General features: G+C 43.0%; 1 protein-coding gene across 1 annotated transcript in view; it reads left to right on the top strand.

The window, feature by feature from the left end:
• The window catches only part of LOC117360514 (microfibril-associated glycoprotein 4-like), a 53,096-nt gene that overhangs the window by 9,045 nt on the left and 24,634 nt on the right, over positions 1-19,417 (top strand). Inside the window, exon 2 of the mRNA XM_033944375.1 lies at positions 1,416-1,503. Coding sequence (XP_033800266.1) covers positions 1,416-1,503 — 88 coding nt within the window. The remainder of the gene's footprint in view (positions 1-1,415; positions 1,504-19,417) is intronic.

The following is a 19,417-nucleotide window of genomic DNA, read 5'->3' as shown; positions in this document are numbered from 1 at the left end:
TTATTGACCTCCTGATAAATCCCTATCTTCCTTTCTTATTGACCTTGACTCCTTCCACTCCGTCTTTCTTGAACCCTTGTCTCTTTCCCTTATCCTTCGTGATTTTCAACATTCACACTGAAGACATTTCTGACTCCTATACCTCAAAGTTTCTTGCTCTAATATCCTCATTCAATCTTCAGCTGTGCTCCACTACTCTCACAAGAATGGCCATTGCCTTGATCTTGTCCTCTTCTCTAACTCCTGAATTGCCAACTTCTCCACTTCAATTCTTCTGCTCTCTGACCATCATCTGATAACCTTCACAACTCAACACCCTCCCTCCTAGACATGACTAACCCTCACCATTCAGGAACCTGCAGGCTCATGCAGGACCCATGCATTATCTCCGCCATAGTCTCCCTCCTCCTTTCAAACACTACACTATGTAAAGCAGTCTTCTTCTTATAATACTATTCTCTCCTCTGCTCTTGACACCCTTGCTCCTCCCATAGCACATCCTGTAAGGTGCACCAAACCCCAGCCCTGGTTGACCTCTAAGATCTGCAATTTATGTTCCTGTGCCTGATCTACAAAACTTTACTGGCTGAAATCCCACACTCACGCTGACATTGTTCACTTCAAATTCCTGCTGATCTTCTTCCAATCCACCCTTTCACTTGCCATAAGCCCACTTGACTGATTCACTTGGATCCAACCCTATCTCTTTACCACGCTCAACTCTCTACTCAAAGTGCCCTCACTTCTGACTCCTCCTTCACTTTTTCCCAAGACTATGGATGAGTACTTCCACAACAGGGTTTCCAAGATTAACCTTGAATTCTCAACCATATCGCCTCCACCTCATCCTCCTCACTTCCACCCTACCATCCCTCTGCCGACTCCTGCTGCCTTTTATTCTTTCTTTGAAATCATTGAGGAGGAAACTGCACAATTTCTCTCCTCCTCCCAAAAAACTGTTTAATCCAATCTGATCACCATCTCTCCTACTGTCATCCCTGCTATCTACCATATCTGCAACTGTACTGTCTTGCTGCACCGTATGCCTGGAACAACCTGCCTGACTAGGTACATTGGGATCTGTCTCTTGCGGTTTTCAAATCTAGGCTGAAAGCCCACTTTTTTGAAGCTGTGTTTAAGTACTAACCCTACCAACTTGTAAACCACCATATTTGTTTGTCATTCTCTCTGTAGTCCTCTTCTCTCTTCACCTCTTCATCCCTTTATATTTCCCTATATGAGCAGCATATATTGATTCACCATTTTTGTACAGTGTGTCTGCCACCATTAGATTGTAAACTCTTTCGAGCAGGGACCGTCTGTTGTGTGTTTAATGTACAGATTTGTATGATTCTGGTAGCACTATAGAAATAATAAATAGTAGTAATAGTAACCTAAGTTTTATGCATTCTCAGCTCTCCGTTGTCCATTTCTTCCGGCTCCTCCTCATCCTGACAACTATGGGCATGGTAACTTTGCAGACACCTATGACAGATCGGAAAGGTAACATGCTATCCCTTTAAAGAAAAAAAAAAGTTTATTATGAAATGCAGCAAAGACAATCAGCAGCAATATACATTGTGCAAATGTTAACAAAAACATAAACAGGTATTCATTTCCAAAGTACAAGGTGACATTGGCAAAGCCTCTAACAATATACATCTTGAGCATCAACGTCTGGGCCACTTCATTCATTTTTAACCGCTTATCCCTCCCCTCCTTCGTGCATACCTACCAAAGAACAAATAATGTCAGTCATACCCAAAAGGTATTCAAAGACTCACCATGCACACTCCACAAATGCCCCCCATGCATACCCGTTATGCCAGATCAGAAAATTGTAGTTATGAAAGGAATGTGCAGTCTAAAGCCAAGGTTAAAGTTGATGGCCCCCCAAGGAAAAGGCCAATATTTCCCATCAAAGGGACACATAACTTAGTTTCTGTAGTCTGATAGAGGTGTGAAAAGATTGAACCTCAAATTGGACAATCTCCTGCATTCTAGTAAGTCATTGAGAAAAGATTGCTGCCCAATCTGAGACCCAGTACTGCAACAAAAATTTCTTAACTGTAAGAATGGCTAAGCAAATAAACTTCCTATGGGGAAGGGAGAAATCTTTGCTCACCAAAGCCCTTTGATCACCCATTAGCAGCAGGCTTTAATCCCAAGGGATAGGATGCATCACAATCTGTTCTAAGAGAGGGAGAACCCTAAGCCACATTCCAGAAAAAGGTGTATAAGGGTACCCGGGGAGCGGTTACATTTGATGCATAAGTTCCCCTCCCATATAGCCAGCCTGTACCTTGCTGTCTGTAAACAAAGCAGCCTTTACTTCAGGCCCATGGACTCCCCTCGGTCTCTAGATATGTATACCCAGTGTAATATCTTATATTGCATTTTCCTGAGATTGACTGAGCCCACTAAGGTATGAACGTGGTCAAATAGTTTCAAAAACTGCTGTCATGTATAACTAACCCCCAAATCTCTATGCCACATGGCTGCTATCTTATCCATAGGTAGCACATTGCACACATTTTTCAGCAATTTAAACTAGGTATTAAGTGTATTCATTTTTGAAGGAATCTTCAAGAATTGAGTGTCTAACGGACCACACAAGAATCTCTCCATCTCTGTTGCAAAGAAAAGTAGTAATGTTGAACCTGAAGATAGGCCCAAAAATGAGTTGAAGGTAGTGCCCACTTGGACTGCACTTGAGCAAATGTTGGGAAGACTCCACCTCTCAGATCCCATAGGTCTTTCAAAGTCCTGCAACCTCTCTGCTCCCAAATCTGAAACCAAGATTGGCCAACCCCTGGTGGAAATTCCACATTCCCAACCATCTGCAGCAGTAAGGAAGTCTCCTGGATCTTCCGTTGACATTTTTGCCACCATCTCCAAGCCCATCTAATAGATTGTAAGAACTGTACCGGCTTAGAGGACACCCGAGGGGTAGCTGAGAATTTCAGATGCAACAGGTTCATAAAGGAATGTGGCGAACACCACGTGGTCAACCAATCCGGTGGGGAGTATTTGAAGTGACCTGTAAATCCCTCATGGATAAAATGCAGCATAGCTGCTACACTGTAAAGTCTAATGTCCAGAAGGTTCAGACCCCCCATCCTTTTGTCAAGTACCAATTTGGAATAGCTAATTTGAGCCCATTTGTTGCGCCAAGTAAATTAAGTTATAATAGAACGGAAGGTTCTTTCATCCTTATTGACTCTCCAAAGGGGAATAGTTTAAAGCAGATACATTATCTTGGGTAGGAATATCATTTTAGTCAAAGCTATCCTTCCCCACAAGCCTAACAGTAACTCCTTCCACTTAACACATAAGGCTTGAATGGTCTCAGTATGATGCTGAACATTGTATTGGTACATAAGTTAGGGATGGAGCTCAGATAAACCCTTAGGTACTTCATTGGTTTCCTCATTGGCAAGGCCAGTCTGCCAAGACTCCTGTCCATTAGAGCCCAAAGGTAAAAGTTCAGACTTGTTGCAAATAACTCGCAAGCCTGATATCCATCTGAAATGGCGAATATGTTCCAAGGTCCTATCCAAATGGAGATGAGAGTGCTCTAAGTATAGCAAGATATCATCAGCAAAATGCGACTCTCTCTATTCCCTTATCTAATGTCCTCTATGTGCAGGTCCTCCCTAATCTTGATGGCTAACGGCTCAATGGCAAGCAGAAAAAGAAAAGGGGACAGATGGCAACCCTGTTGAGTCCCATATACAAGGGAGAATGTAGTAGTGAGTTGGCTATTCACTAAAAGATGAGCCTGTGGGTGTAAATATAGGCTATGGACCCAGTCTTGAAGTCTCCCAGCCCATACTTGCTCAGAACCCAGAATAGATATTGCCATGATATACTATCAAAGGCCTTTTCTGATTCAAGGCCTACAATAGCAGCTGTGCTTCCCCTGCCCCACATAGATTGCAGTGCCATCAGTGCCCTAGTTAGATTCATAGAGGCATACCATCCCAGGATAAAGCCCCTTAATCTTCATGTATTAATAACGGTAGGAAAGCGTTCAATCGCTTAGCTAGAAACGCCACCAAGAGTTTGGAGCCTTGATTGAGAAGAGAAATAGGATGGTAGGAACCTACTTGCAAGGGGTCTTTACCAGGCTTGGGCAAGAGGACCACGTGGGCCATATTAGGGTTCCCCAGGCCCTTATGAGGACTGAGAAGATTGTATGCTGCGCTCAGCATGGGAGATACAAGGTTCAACATTATTTTATAGTACCCCAGCCCAAAACCATCCGGGCCTGGTGCTTTGGTAAGTTTCAAGGACTTTATGTTCTCTGTGATTTCTTTGCAAGTAATGGGGGCATATAAGATATCAAGTTGATCCAAGGACAACTTAGGTAATGAGAGGCCCTGGAAGAAGATGTTGTGGTCTTGACTCATGAAAGATTTGCTGTGAATGTAACACCTCATAAAACTGGACAAATTGTTGCCTAATTTGATGTTCATTAGTATATATTTTCCCTTGAATGTCTTTATTGGAAAATATTACCTGAACCAAATTAGCTTCCCCCCCCCCCCAGCGGTATAGCTTGTACCATTGGTAATAAATGTCCCGAGCTGCTCGTTGTGTAAGGATGGCATCTAGACTCCACCTTAGTTCTTTTAGGGGACTTTTATCTTCTGCGTTCATACTAGCAATGTGTTTTCTACTTAGTATTTGGAATTCTTTGGAAAGGGCTAGAAGTTCAGCCTCCTGTCTCTTTCTCTGCCCCGACACGTAAGCAATAATAAACCCTCTTAGTACCACCTTAGAGGCCTCCCAAAAAAACACAGGATCAATATCTGGTTTATGAATATTGTGATAATAGTCCATCCACTGCTCCCTGAGGTATTTATGGAAAGCTAGGTCGCTGTATAGGTATCTAGGGAAACTCCAACTACGCTCGGTTGGGTCAGATGTGATCTGTAATGTTAAAACTACCAGAAGGTGATCAGATAAGGGCACATCCAAAAAACTTGCATCATCAACCAGGGAGAACAGTGAGGGTGAGAGCAAAAGGTAGTCCAAATGGGCATAAACATTATGTGGGTTAGAGAAAAGAGTATAGTTATGCTCCGTTGTGTGCAAGACCCTCCAAACATCCAGGAGGTTTAGTTGACAAAGAGAAAATTCACCCCTGGCTCCATGGTCTCCAAGACATTTTTTCACTGGGTTACAGTCCAGCGTTGGATAGGCTGTGATTTTAAAGTTCTCCCCCTCCCCCTCCAATGATCAGCTGATATTCTGGGTATAATGTCAGTTTAGCCAGGCGATCTGAGAAAAAATAATGACTATATACATTAGAAGCATATAGATTACAAAACATCTATTTGTGTCCCCAAAGTTCCCCAAGTACTATCACATATCTGCCATCCTTATCTTGAAGAACCTTATGAACATGAAGTGGCAGTTGTTTGTGAAATAGGATGGCTACACCCCTCTATCGACTCCTATAAGTGGAGAAACATACCTCACCTACCCAGTCTCTCCGCAGTTTGCCATGTTCTATGGCTGTGAGGTGTGTTTCCTGTATGAATGCTATAGCAACTCTTTCCCTCTTAAATCAGTTTAAAATATTTTTTTGTTTAATGGGGGAGTGGAGCCCATCCATATTAAGAGTTGATAATTTAAGCTTAACCATGATCTTGGTAGACTATAGTCCTATGCTTGCAAGACATAACATCATATGGCTTAGGTTGAATGGTCCCCCAGCTAGACCACCCAAACCCCCTCTCAAGCTGTAAGACTGCCAGGTATTATAGTGTCTCCCATTGTGTAGGTAGACCACTCAATATTACAGGCATATAGGCATACATCCCTGCACTTATCCCATTCCAGACACAGCTCTCTCGACTCACTCTCTCCCCCTTCCCCCTCCCTCATCTCCCTCCCAACTCCTGAGAGAATCCTTCCCCCAGATGATCCCAATAATCCAAAAACAATAACAAATAAGAAACATAAAAGCATAAAGATTAACATAGTGGGACATCCAGGTTCCAGTGACTGAATATGTCCTCTAACATTAGCCCCGTTCAAGCTTTGATGGAAGCATAGAGCCCAGAGAAGCGCCCCGCAAAGATAGTGCATGTTATTAAATCCATTGAAAGAGAACCTGCCAGATATTGCACACACATTCCCCGCACGAGAGAGGGCAAGTGCCGACCTTGGGTTCCTTGGAAGAAGTTCTAGTCAAGATAGTGTCCCAGGTAGCTGGTAACTCAAGCAGGCATTAGCCCTGCAATTAATAAGTTGGAAAATCAAAGACTAAAAGCCGCACTGGGTCCAAACCAATGGCACGGCTAAAGAAAGCTGTTGAAGCAGACTGGGTCAGACACCCATTAATAGATCCAGTACAGAGAACTTGATTGCCCGATGCACAGGCCCTTAGTGAGGAATATCATGGTAGAGAGTTACAGTCCTGAGTTGATTGGCAATCACTCAGCGGAAGCTAGTTGTGGCTCATGCTCCGGCCAATTATAGAGTCCAAAAATTTCTGTGCTGTTACTTTATCAGAGAGAGTAAATACCTTGCCCTCCCTCCACACTCGAAGGCTGGCCGGGTACATGAGAGCAAATCACATACCCTTCTTATGGAGGGAAGTACAAATGGTGCCATTTCCCGCCTTTGTGTGGCCACCCGAGCAGAATAATCATTATATAAAAGCAGGCGTGCTCCCTCGTATTCCAGTCTGTCTAGTTTTCCATATGCTTTCAGAAGCTGTTCCTTTTCCTGCCAGTTAATATATCTGGCTATTGCTGCTCGGGGTTTGGAGGTATTTGTCGATTTCAGTCCAATCCGGTGTGATCTCTCACAGATAAATGTGGCGGCCGAGACCTGCAGGCCCAAGTGTTCTGGTAACCATCTATGAAAGATATTGTAGTGATCAGATTCTGATAGGGACACCAGGAGCTTGTTGTGGCGTTGCCGGTTTTCTTATTCCTCCAGCCAGTCTGTGAGGGACGCAGTTTGGGCCTGTAAGCCCTCCACTCAAGTGTGGAAACGCTGGGCTTCATTCTCTTGTTTGAAGATATGGCGTTCTAATTCCATCCACCGCTGATTGCAGCTTTTTCAAGTGGTCTTCTAAGGCAGTGGTAACCATTCATGAGATTTCCTGGGCCTATTCACCAACCTGGAGAGGAACCAGTGCTGAAGTGGTCACCATCTTAGGTTCGTGCATGCCTGCCTTACTCTTTGAAGCTTTGGAGGTCTTAGGCAGGTAAATTAAATGAATGGTTGGATAATATCATTATGCATTCCTCATCTTACTTTAGTTTTAGAAAATTAGTAAAAACAAAATTATTTAATCAATTTGTAAGTTAAGGATTTACTGTTTTTCTTTTACACTGTATGTATGTACTGATGATTTTATATTGTGTTTTATTCCCTGATTTTCCAGCACTTCTTGTTGTAAACCGCCTCGAACTTTTATGGCTTTGGCGGTATATAAAAATAAATTATTATTATTATTAGCGGGCATGCCTCACTGCCAGTGTCCCACAAATTAACAGCTGAACGCAGCTCGCCTTGATCTCTCAGTAAGGAAGCTTGGGCGCTTCAAAAACAATTCCAAGACAGGCTTTTTTGCTGGTTTTAAATCCAGGTGCCACAAAGCCTGGCTAAGCACGTCTTGCTAGGTCGAGCGCATCACATGACCCCCCATGTTATCCCTTTTAATTCAAGGGTTGATAATCAATATTTGTACCCCTCATCAAATACGTTTTTTCCCTTCCTGCTGCCACCAGGTTTGGCACCAAAACTGATGCAGATAGTAAAAGGTACCAGGGCCCCTGACTAAAAGGGGCCCTGTTGAAGCACCTCCACACACATCCTCAGACCTGTTGCTGTGTTCAGTGAAGCAAAGAGGCATAGGTACTGTGGCAGTCATCAACTGATCTCATTGCTGCCAAAAAGGATATCACAATAGTGGAGACATCTTTGCACCTCCTTCTTTGCAGGGGACCTGGTGAAAAGAAGAACCATAAGCACCATAGACACAGTTAGAAACTCTTCGACCATGTTTCCAATTTCTCTAGGTCCACTGTATTTTCTGCCAGCACTGTTCATCCCCATAAGCAGTGCAGGCAGTACAACTTGAGTGACCATATAGGGAGCTCTCTCCTCTGCTCCTAATTTCACTTCTCCTCATAGCTTACAAATACTTGTGCTATTGCTTTTACCTCAGGGAGGCAAAAGCAATAGCACAGGTGGAAAGCTCCATCTGTCCACCCTTTTCAGGAATGGGACATTTCAGTGTGACTGTTTCAGTTTTTAATCACAGCTGTTTCATTGTGGCCCTTTAAAAGCAGACCGTGTCATTGCGCTGAGTCTCCCCCACCCCACCCCTAATCTCACCTGAATGGATGGCTTGTGAGGAGTCTGACAGATGCTTTCCCAAGTCGGCCCCATTATGCTGTTGCTCCTCCACCTAGTTCACCTAAATAGCTGAGGAGTCTGACAGATGCTGTCCTCATGCTGTCGCAGATAACTTTATTGAAGCACCAGTGGAAGGCGAGGGAGGCATTGCCCCTCTTTTTTCAAGCCTTGAAGCAATTGGGCCTGAAGCACCAGTTGGAGGGGGTGAGGGGGGCAATGCTCCCTCTTTCTCCAGTCCAATTGGGCATGAAGCACCAGTGTGTGTCCAATTAGGCATGAAGCACCAGTGGGGGGGGGGGGGGACAGTGGGATCTGCTCCAGAATCCTTCTTTCACCTAATTGGGGTGCAAGCCTTCTTTGATATGCCCCCTCTTTCACCACGATATTTGTCCGATGGAATGGCAGCTTCAGCAAGGTAAGCACTCGTCAGCGACAAAATGGCCGTGCTGAACGTAAGTGCTATCTGATAGACTAATGCATAGTATATTTGGGTGTATAAATGGTGCTGATTGATGCATTTCTGCACAGAAAGCACAAATAACTGCATGTCCCCCTTACAGAACTGCCTTTCACATACTTAGGCAGCCTTCCCTGTGAATTAGTGGTTTTTTGAATTTGTGAGGTTTGTCAGGACAATTTGAACAAAGAATTCTCTAATCCCTTTTTATGACTGCCTCTCTCTGTTGTCCTCCTTCCTTTTTCTTCTCTATTTCAGGGGGGGGGGGGGGTTCTCTCTTCAGAAGCAGATATTTTATTTTTCTTCCTTCTTTTTTTCCATCCCCTTTGCGGGTTTTACCAGAGGAGTATCCACAGTAGCCAGACTGCTGCAGAAGAAATGTTGCCCCTTCTTTGATATCTGCAACATACAAATAGCACTAGTGGCCACAGATAGTGCTTACTTACAGATGAGTCACATGGCTGCAGCAGTCAATGTAGAAGCTCTGGCTCAGCTGAAAATTAGCTGACCTCAACTGCACCTCAAACTCCAGCATAATTGGCACATCCATCTTCTTTCTGCCACTATTCATCTTCTAATCAACTTCAGCCTATATTAAAGTGGTAGAGATCCCACACCAATCTCACAGTGGGTGTTTCTTAGCTCTATTGCAAATACTGACTAGTCCTAACCACAGATGTATCTAACATAGGCCCAGATTCACTAACCTGCCCGATCGGACCCGATCCAGGCAGGTCCGATGAATTCAGGAACGAAAAATATGGGGGGCGATTGGAGGAATGCCCCCATCTGCCTGCAAGGATTGCTCTTGTGCGATCTGCGCTCATGCGCAGACCATCTGTAGATGGTCTGCGCATGCCCGTACAAGATGCAACCTTTTTAACCTAAAACTTTTTTTTGTTAGTTTTTAGCCATGCGAGCCCATGGTTTTAACCCGCTTTAAACCCGCTGGTTAAAACCACGGGCTCGCAGGGCGGGAAAGAGCAGGAGAGCTTCGGGGAAGGGCAAGAGAACAGCGATGCGGCAAGAGAGATTCAGAGAAGGGTAGGAGAACGGCAATGCAGCAGGAGAGATTCGGGGAAGATCGAAGCAGAGCAGGATAGCATGCGGGGCGATCATCAGGAGATAAGATGCAGGGCGGCATTCGGGGCGAGCAGGCAGGAGAGATTGCAGGGCAGAGAGCAGGGCTTCCAGTCGGAAAGACGTTTTTGACTGGTCCCCAGCAGTCGCTTCTTCAGGTGATCAGCCAGCCCAGTCGAATCTATAATTTGGTGTTGTGAATCGCATCCCAGCCTACTTTGCATGCGTTTCACCTCATTTGCATGCACGGATTCGAAGCAGATCGCAGGAGAGGTAAGTGAATCAGGCCGGAGGGAAATTTGATAGCAAAGGAGTCGCAAACCGATCGGTACATGATCAATTTGCTTTGTGAATCTAGCCCATAGGCTGGGGAGTTCACATTGATGCTTATCACAAGCAAGAAATGTGATTGAAGTCTGAGAAGTTTCTGCATATCAACCACATGAAGCTTATTATGTCCTTTGAATCTTGCTCAACTGCTCCAGGGCACATCAGTTTTAATTTGGACATCAAGGATAAATAGGATCCCCAAATCTCTGCCACAGAGCAGTGAAGATTTGTTATATTGTTATAGTCTATTGTTTCCAAATATACAGATATCTAATCAGCTGGTACTAACTGCTTTCTGTTATCTATTAATAGCTAACATGCGGTAACCTCTGCATTAAATGAAAGGCACACTCCTTGCCCATTCACCTTCCATTACCCACCCATTCTCATCCTTGTAATGTTACATATATATTTAAAACATTTCTAATCCGCCTTTGTACAAGGCGACTCACAGTATCACATACACAGTTCAGGTTCACATCTTAAAAAATCACGTACATAAGTAAAAATCATAAGATTATACCATCTTAACATATAGATTACATCTCAGCCATTCATTTACTACCATTACTTCACAATAAAGCACAACAGATCTAAAAGCCCGTTAATGTGGAAAATAGCATGCACTAAGAAGGCAATTCTATAAATGGGCACTTATAAGGAGCCTATTCGATAAAGGAAAGTAGGCTCCTAGTTTTCTTTATAGAATACTAACATAGCAGCACAAATAGGCATATATAATTTAGGCACAACCACTTATATCTGTTTGTATCGATTGTTAGAAAATGAGGATATTATAGCATTCTAAATTTACCTGCATAAATGCATACCAGTCATACTCTGTCCATGTATAAATCCATCTCCAAACTGCACCCATCATAATTTAGTTATCATCTTATACAATAACTAGTTTTTTAGCCCGTTACATTAACGGGTGCTAGCAGCCCTTCTTCCTTACTTTTTTCTCCCCCTGTTCAGCAACACCCCCCCCCTTCTCTGCTCCCACTGTCTAGTAGTAGGCCTTTCTCCTTACTTTTATCTCCCCCCTGTTCAACAGCACCCCTTCCCTGCTCCCCATGTCAAACAGTAGCCATTATCCTTTCCTTTTACCTTCCCCCTGTTCAGCAGCACCATTTGTTCCAAATTCCAGCGGTCTCTCCCTATCATTGGGCCCTCTCCTCCTCTTCCCGTTGCCGGGGTGCCTGCAGCGGCGCCTTATGTGGAGCTATCTCCAACGCTCACACTCACTCCCTGTCCTCCTGCTCCAGGGTGCTCGATTCCCCCCTCCCCCCCGAAACAGACGTTACAGTTGATTGTGCGACTGCGTGTGGCGGTCCTTCGCTTCCTGTTTGTCTCCGTGGGCAGCGTTTATTTTTTTTTTGTGTAGGCCGGCATTATTTTTTTTCATTGAGGCCAGCTTCCAACCGCCGCTAAAACCGCTGCATGTGCTATGCGCCGCAAACAGCTGCACACACTGAAAATAGAATACAGCAACGGAGGCACACATCACGGTGGCAGGGATCACGGCATTGTAAGTGTGCATGCGCGCTTAGGGTTTTATTATAGAGGATACTGTAATATGTAGCCAGAATATTAGCATTTACACACATATGTGCACAAATGCCAAAATTCTGGTCATTTATATGCCTTCTTGTCGCCTTCATCATAGAATTACCCCCTAACTGCAAAGGAGCAATATCTAGTACTAGTGAGGACTAACTGCCATGTTAATAATTAATACAGTTTAGTAAACAGGCCCCATTATTGGGGCACCTTGAAACTAACCATGGAGCTTGCAGCACCTATGAGACTCTGCAGGGCTCCACGATAGGAGTCACCGCCCAGGAAAAGGAGTGTCATTGTTAAGGATACCTTGAAACCCTTAGCTCAGTGTGCTGTGGCGGCTAAGAAAGCAAATAGAATGTTAGGAATTATCAGGAAAGGAATGGAAAACAAAGATGAGAATGTTAAAATGCCCTCCATGGTGTGGCCACACCTTGAATACTGGGTGCAATTCTGGTCACACCTCAAAAAAGATATAGCAGAATTAGAAAAGGTATAGAGAAGAGTGATAAAAGGGATGGGACAACTCCCTATGAGGAAAGGCTAAGGTGGCTCCCTATGAGGAAAGTTTGAAGCCATCTTTTCTCAAGGGCTCTTCAGCCTAGAGAAGAGATGGCTCAAGGGAGATATGATAGAGATCTATAAAATAGTGAGCAGAGTGGAATCATTTGTTTACTCTTTCTAAAATACTAAGACAAGGGGGCATGTAATGAAGCTGCTAAGTAATAAGATTTAAAACAAACTGAAGAAAATATTTTTCACTCAATGTGTAATTAAACTGGAATTTGTTGCTGGAGAATGTGGTGATAGCAGTTAGATTAGCAGGATTTTACAAAAGTTTTAGATAATTTCCTAAAACAAAAGTCCACTGCTTATTCCTCGGATAAACAGCATAAAATCTGTTTTACTTCTTGGGATCTTGCCAGATATTTGTGACCAGGGTTGGTCACTGTTGGAAACAGGATACTGGGCTTGATGGACCCTCAGTCTGTCCCAGTATGGCAACTCTTATGTTCTTTGATAGTCAGACAGTGGTTATAATTTATCTACATAAATTTGCACTGGCTACGATGAAGCAGGTACAAATGTACCCAAGGATAGCAGGCACACAGCTTTCAAAATTAAAGTGTGATTGTGTACTATTATTCCCTAATCGCCTACTGCCCTGACTCTGCTCCTTTTAGCCGAATGGCAAAAGTACCTTTGCTGGTCACAGTGGGGGTAATTCTCTAGAGCAGGGGTGCCCACACTTTTTTGGCTTGTGAGCTACTTTTAAATGACCAAGTCAAAATGATCTACCAACAATAAAATTTTAAAAAACACAAAGCACACTGTACACAGAGAAAATGTTAATTATCATTTGTATTCGGGGGTTTTATCACAGGTCAAGGCAGATGACTTTAAAATATGCAATGTCACCTCAGTAACAACTATACAAAAATAGACAAATATACCCCTCCCCTTTTACTAAACTGCGATAACGGTTTTTAGCACAGGAAGCTGCGCTGAATGTCCTGAACTGATCTCGATGCTCATAGGCTCCCTGCGCTAAAAACCGCTACTGTGCAAAATATAGACAGCAGATATAAATAGAGACAGCAGATATAAATTCTCAAAATGGACTTATTTTGATCACTAAATTGAAAATAAAATCATTCTTCTTACCTTTTTGGCTGGTGATTTCATGAGTCTCTGGTTGCACTTCCTTCTTCTGTAAAGCCAATATTTATTTCTTTCTGCCTTTCTTTTTCTCTCCCCTTGCCCCACCTCTTTATTTCTGCCTTTCTTTCTCTCTCCCCCTGCCCCCCCCCACTCTTTCTTTATGCCTTTCTTTCTCTCTCCCCCTGGCCCCCCTCTTTATTTCTGCCTTTCTTTCTCTCTCCCCCTGCCCCCCTCTCTTTCTTTATGCCTTTCTTTCTCTCTCCCCCTGGCCCCCCTCTTTATTTCTGCCTTTCTTTCTCTCTCCCCCTGCACCCCCAAGCGAGTTACAATAATCTAGTTTAGTGATTACTAGTAAATGGATCAGGATGTTTAATGAGGCTGATTCTAAGAACTTTGATAATGATCTAATCATTCGCATCGTGCCAATTTCTCCACTTCCTGATTCTTTCCCTACCCCTACCCCCAAGCCACCAACACAATTTTTTCCTGCTGCTTCCCTGAGCCAGGCCTGGCACGTACAAGCGCCGGACTCACAAAACTTCACTTCCGGCATCAATTCGAACGTCGGGGAGGAAGTTCCAGGCCAGTCAGGCAGTGATTGGCTGGCCCAGAACTTCCTTTCCAACTTCAGAATTGACGTTGGAGGTGAAGTTTTGTGAGTCCGGTGTCAGGCCTGGCTTGGGGAAGCAGCAGGGAGAAAAAGATCGCAAAGGCAACGTGATTGATTCGCATTGCCTTTGCAATCTACTGGTCGATCAAGATCAACCATTTGAGCACCCCTGCTCTAGAGTTTGCCTAAAGTTAGACACAGGGCTCATGCATGCTGCTACTACTACTACTACTACTACTATTTATCACTTTTATAGCGCTGAAACGCATATGCAGCACTGTACATTTTCACATATAATAGATGGTTCCTTTTGGATTGTAACTTGTCTTTTCATGCACAAATTAATGCTTTAGTTGAGAAAAGTTATTTCATGCTATGGAAACTTCAGACAATTAAATTCTATTTTAATTTTTCAGTGTTTACACATCTTTTACAATCACTGATTCTAAGTCTCAAAGGGCTAGATTCACTAAGCAAACTGATCGTGTACCGATCGGTTTGCGACCCCTTTGCGACCCAATTTCCCTCTGACCCGATTCACTAACCTCTGTCCTGATCACTCACAGCTCCGATCCTCTCCTCTCATGCAAAATAGTAAAACCCCATGCAAAATAGCCAAGCGATTGATTCACTAACAATTGCTTGGCTATTTTGAATCTGGTTTTACTATTGTCAAACCCAACTGCTGCAGACCTGTCAGTAACTGTGTTACTGCCTGCCTGTATTTTTTATTAATTTTTTTCCCATGGCATAGATATTTTGCGTGTGTTAAACACGTAAAATATCTGCCTCATAAAAAAAATAAATTAATAAAAGACAGGCAGGCCTGTCAAAAAAATGTGCCCCCCCCCGACCCACAAATTGCAGGAGGGATGCCCCCACACACAAACGCAACCCCGCTGCCCTCCCCCTGAAGAAAAAACCAGGAGGGATGCCAGCTCCCTCCTGTCATCAGCACTAGTGGGCCCAGTCCCTAAATTTAAAAAAACATTCCCGATGCTGCCCCCTGTTGTCCCCCCATCCCGCACGAATATGGCAGGAAGGATTCCAACTCCCTCCTACCATCAGAGTTAGCGGGCCCAGTCCCTAAAAAAAATCATTTGCATGCAACAAAAGTAGTAAATCAATCGCTGTTTCAAAATCTGCCAATAATCGGCAAACAGTGATTGAATCGTTACCTTTTAGTGAATCTAGCCCTTAGACTACTGTAATATTATTTACATGGAGGGGCATAGGGCTAGATTTACTAACCTGACTTCCGTGCCCGATCTGTAGCTGATTCCTGCAGGCCTGACCAATTCACAAAACCAAAAAATTAAAATGAGGGTGATTGTAGGAATGCCCCCTCCAACTGCATGGATCGCTAGTGTGCGATCCCGATGCAAGCGCAGACATAATAATAATATATAATAATATTTTCATATAGTTGTTTTTTGTTTTTTTTTCGATTTTTCAAATGTATACATTGTCAAGTTCAAAATATCAATAAAGAAATTTAAAAAAAAAAAAAAAAAGTTTATATACCGCAGGACTGTAAAGTTCTATGTGGTTTACAAGAATTAAAAATGCTACAGATTGAATAAAACTTACAAAGCTAAAAACTCATAACTAAAACTTTAAAGATCAATCATTGTATAAAATTTTAAAATCAGCTACCTAAGTGCTTCAGGAACAGATATGTTTTGGTGACTCCTAAATTCCTCATAAGTATTAGTAAGCAAAAACAGTTTTTCCAAATCTTTACCCCATAATGCTGCCTGATATGAAAAAAATGTTGATATTTTTCAAGTTTGCATCCAGTCAGAGGTGTCCAACCTTTTGGCTTTACTGGGCCGCATTGGTCGAAAAAAATGTTTCTGGGGCTGCACAAACGTGCAAACTCTGCAGCAAAACAGAGGAGGGAGCCGGCAAGACGGTAAACACCCGGGGGCAGCAGAGGAAAACACTGAATTGTCCTCGACTGGGTCCTCCTCTCTATGGTTAATTAGCCCACCCACCAGACTACTTAAGCCACCTCTGGGCAGCTCTACTAGGCTTTCCTATAGCAGGTGCTGATGTTCCGGAGGCAGGTATGTACATTTTTATTCTGAACTTTGTGGGGGTGCAATGGGGTCAGTGAAAATGGGGGGAGTGTGTGGGGTCTTTACTTTGTCCCTGCAGTGGTTATCTGGTCACTTTGGATACCTTTTTGGCACTTATACCTGCTTTTACATCATCTAACTCACAACGAATAAGTTTTACCTAGGAAGTCTTGTCAAATATTTGATTATCCTTGCAGGACAACTAAATCTAGGTTGGCCCACATCCCACCCTAACCACTCCTCCAGAAATGTCCCTTTCAACTCTAGGCACACAGCAGGATTCAATGGCCTAAAAGTCCCTGGATACGTCCAAAAAGCTGTTTCGATTATTGGCACTTGGACGACCTGTCTTTTAGGACAAACAAGTGCCGACTTGGGCGGGTTTTTAGACATGTTTACATTTTGATTATGAGCCCCTTAGCTTCCCATGAAAAGAATATTAATAGATTACAACTCATCCAGAATACAGCAGTTCGATTGATCTTTAATTTGAAAAAATCCGATCATGGGACAAAGTATTATTGGATGTGCATGGGTTTCCAATTGAAGCAAGGATACTTTTTAAAATGGGCAAGTTGAAGGAGAAATTTGACAACCATACCTGCACAGACTTGGCGGACACTGAGGGACAAGCTTTATCCCCATCATCTCAGCAAAGCTGCCTCTCTCTACCTGGTTTGCATTTCATATTGTAGACACAAGCCAACACTCTGCAAATACCAAGCCTGCAGTGAGAACCAGAATGAAGTAGTTTTGAGCCTTCTATTGCATTCCTTCTTTGTGAGGCTGCATTTCTTCTCCAAACTAGATTGAGCCAGTCAGCCCAGAAACTAGAAGAACTGACTGTATTCTGAGAAGCAATTTATCCCTCTCTCATGGCTGCTGCAACATAGCTATAATAGAGTTGAGAGAGGACCTGAGAAAGGCAAATGAAGTGAAGGTGTTGAGGAAATGAATAAGGTAAGGATGATCAAGGGGTCTAGAGAGAAAGTAATTGTGGGGTCAATAGAGGAAGTCACACATCAGAGCTACACAGTGATATCTGAGCGCACCAAACCCCAGCCCTGGTTGACCCCCAAAATCCATTACCTGTGCTCCTGTGCCCAAGCTGCTGAACATATTTGGCTTAAATCCCACACATATGCCTATTTCATACATTTCAAATCCATGCCGACATCCTTCCAATCTACCCTCTCACTTGCCAAACAAGAATACTACAACCATTTAACTAACCATTGCTGCCTCTTTGCCACACTCAACTCTCCACTCAAAGTACCCCCAACTCCTATCACCTCCTCACTTTCTCCCCAGAAATGGCAGAGTTCTTCCATGACAAGATTCACAAGATCCACCTTGAATTCTCAACCATGTCACCTTCCCCACCACCCCTTCCGGCTGTGCACTCTGCTAACCTCCCTTCAACAACCCCTACCACCCTTTCCTCCTTTTTTGAAGTCACGGAAGAGGAAACTGCTCACCTTCTTTTCTCCTCCAAATCTACCACCTGTTCCTCTGATCCAATTCTTACACGCCTACTTGGAGCCATCATTCCCACTGTCATCCCTCTCATCTGTCAACCTTTTGTTCTCCACTGCTACAGTTCCTGATGTCTTCAAACATTCCATAGGCACACTCTACCTCAAAAAAACCCTCACTATACCCAACATCCCCCTACAACTACTGCCCCCTCTCCCTCCTCCCCTTCCTATCCAAACTACTCGAACATGCTGTTCACCACCGTTGCCTGGACTTCCTTTCTTCTCATAATATTCTTGACCTGCTTTAATCGGGCTTTCACCCTCTCCATTCTACAGAAACTGCCTTTGCTAAAGTCTCTAATGACCAGTTTCTGGCCAAATTCAATGGCCTCTACTCTTTCCTCATCCTTCTCGATCTGTCTGCTGCCTTCGACTCTGTTGATCGCCACCTCCTTGTCGACACCATGCTATTTCCATGGAAAGGTGGATTTTCCATGATCTCTTCAATCCATCTTGAAGACATTCAATTACAAATGGTCACTAGTATTAAAATCTTAGGAGTTATCATTGACCAAAAGCTCTCTTTTCATGATCAGATCAATGCTCCGGATGATTAGATCATTATCAAAGTTCTTAGAATCAGCCTCATTAAACATCCTGATCCATTTACTAGTAATCACTAAACTAGATTATTGTAACTCGCTTTACAAGGGTATCACACAAAAAGTTTCAAGTTTTATTGGACTTTGATGAATCGCTTATTTAGTTTTACTAAGCGAGATACAAAAATCAAAAATTAATAAAATATAAACATGTTTTTACACACAATTTAAAATTTAAAATAATGGGGTAGACCAGTGATTCCCAACCCTGTCCTGGAGGAACACCAGGCCAATCGGGTTTTCAGGCTAGCCCTAATGAATATGCATGAGAGAGATTTGCATATGATGGAAGTGATAGGCATGCAAATTTGCTTCATGCATATTCATTAGGGCTAGCCTGAAAACCCAATTGGCCTGGTGTTCCTCCAGGACAGGGTTGGGAACCACTGGGGTAGACAATTGGACATACAAACCAACTAATACACAAAGGGGAGAGGGGATAGAACTACAATTAAGTATTTTTAAAGTTCAGAGGAGAGACATATATGGAAAGAACAATAGGAAAGGGAATCTAAAAAGGGAAAGAAGAGGAAAGAAAGAAAAAAAAAAGGGTGCAATTAGAAAAGGAATTTTGTATAAGAACCGAACGATTTTAAAGGTTAAAAGCATCTTTAAAAAGGAAGCTTTTTAAATTACTTTTAAAATGGGTCAAATTGATTTCCTCTTTTAGATGTTGTGGCATAGCATTCCAGAGCAGTGGCGCCATCACTGAGAATATATCATGTCGTTGTGTCCCAATAATTTTCAAAGAGGGGACTGTTAGGAGCTTTTGATTTATAGACCGAAGTGAACGTGAAATATTGTAAGGAATGAGTAATTTATCAATGAATTGTGGTTCATTTGTAGAGAGGGTTTTTAAATGATAAAAGTAGAATTATTACAAATTCAAAAAAGTTTGACTACATCACACCTCTTCTGAAGATTGCACATTGGCTCCCAATTACCCATAGAATAACGTTCAAAATAGCCCTAATAATTTTTTAAAACTCGAGCATCCAAAACACCCGCATTTTCAAATAAATTTCTCATACCCTATTCTTCATCTAGAACACTTAGATCAAACGAACAGCACCTTTTGTCTGTCCCATCTTTGGAAGTGATCAATACTC

This window comes from Geotrypetes seraphini, chromosome 5 (genome assembly GCF_902459505.1).
Source record: "Geotrypetes seraphini chromosome 5, aGeoSer1.1, whole genome shotgun sequence".
Lineage (NCBI taxonomy): Eukaryota > Metazoa > Chordata > Amphibia > Gymnophiona > Dermophiidae > Geotrypetes > Geotrypetes seraphini.
The sequence above is the reverse complement of the archived record's forward strand: the minus strand, read 5'-3'. Positions and strand labels throughout refer to the sequence as shown.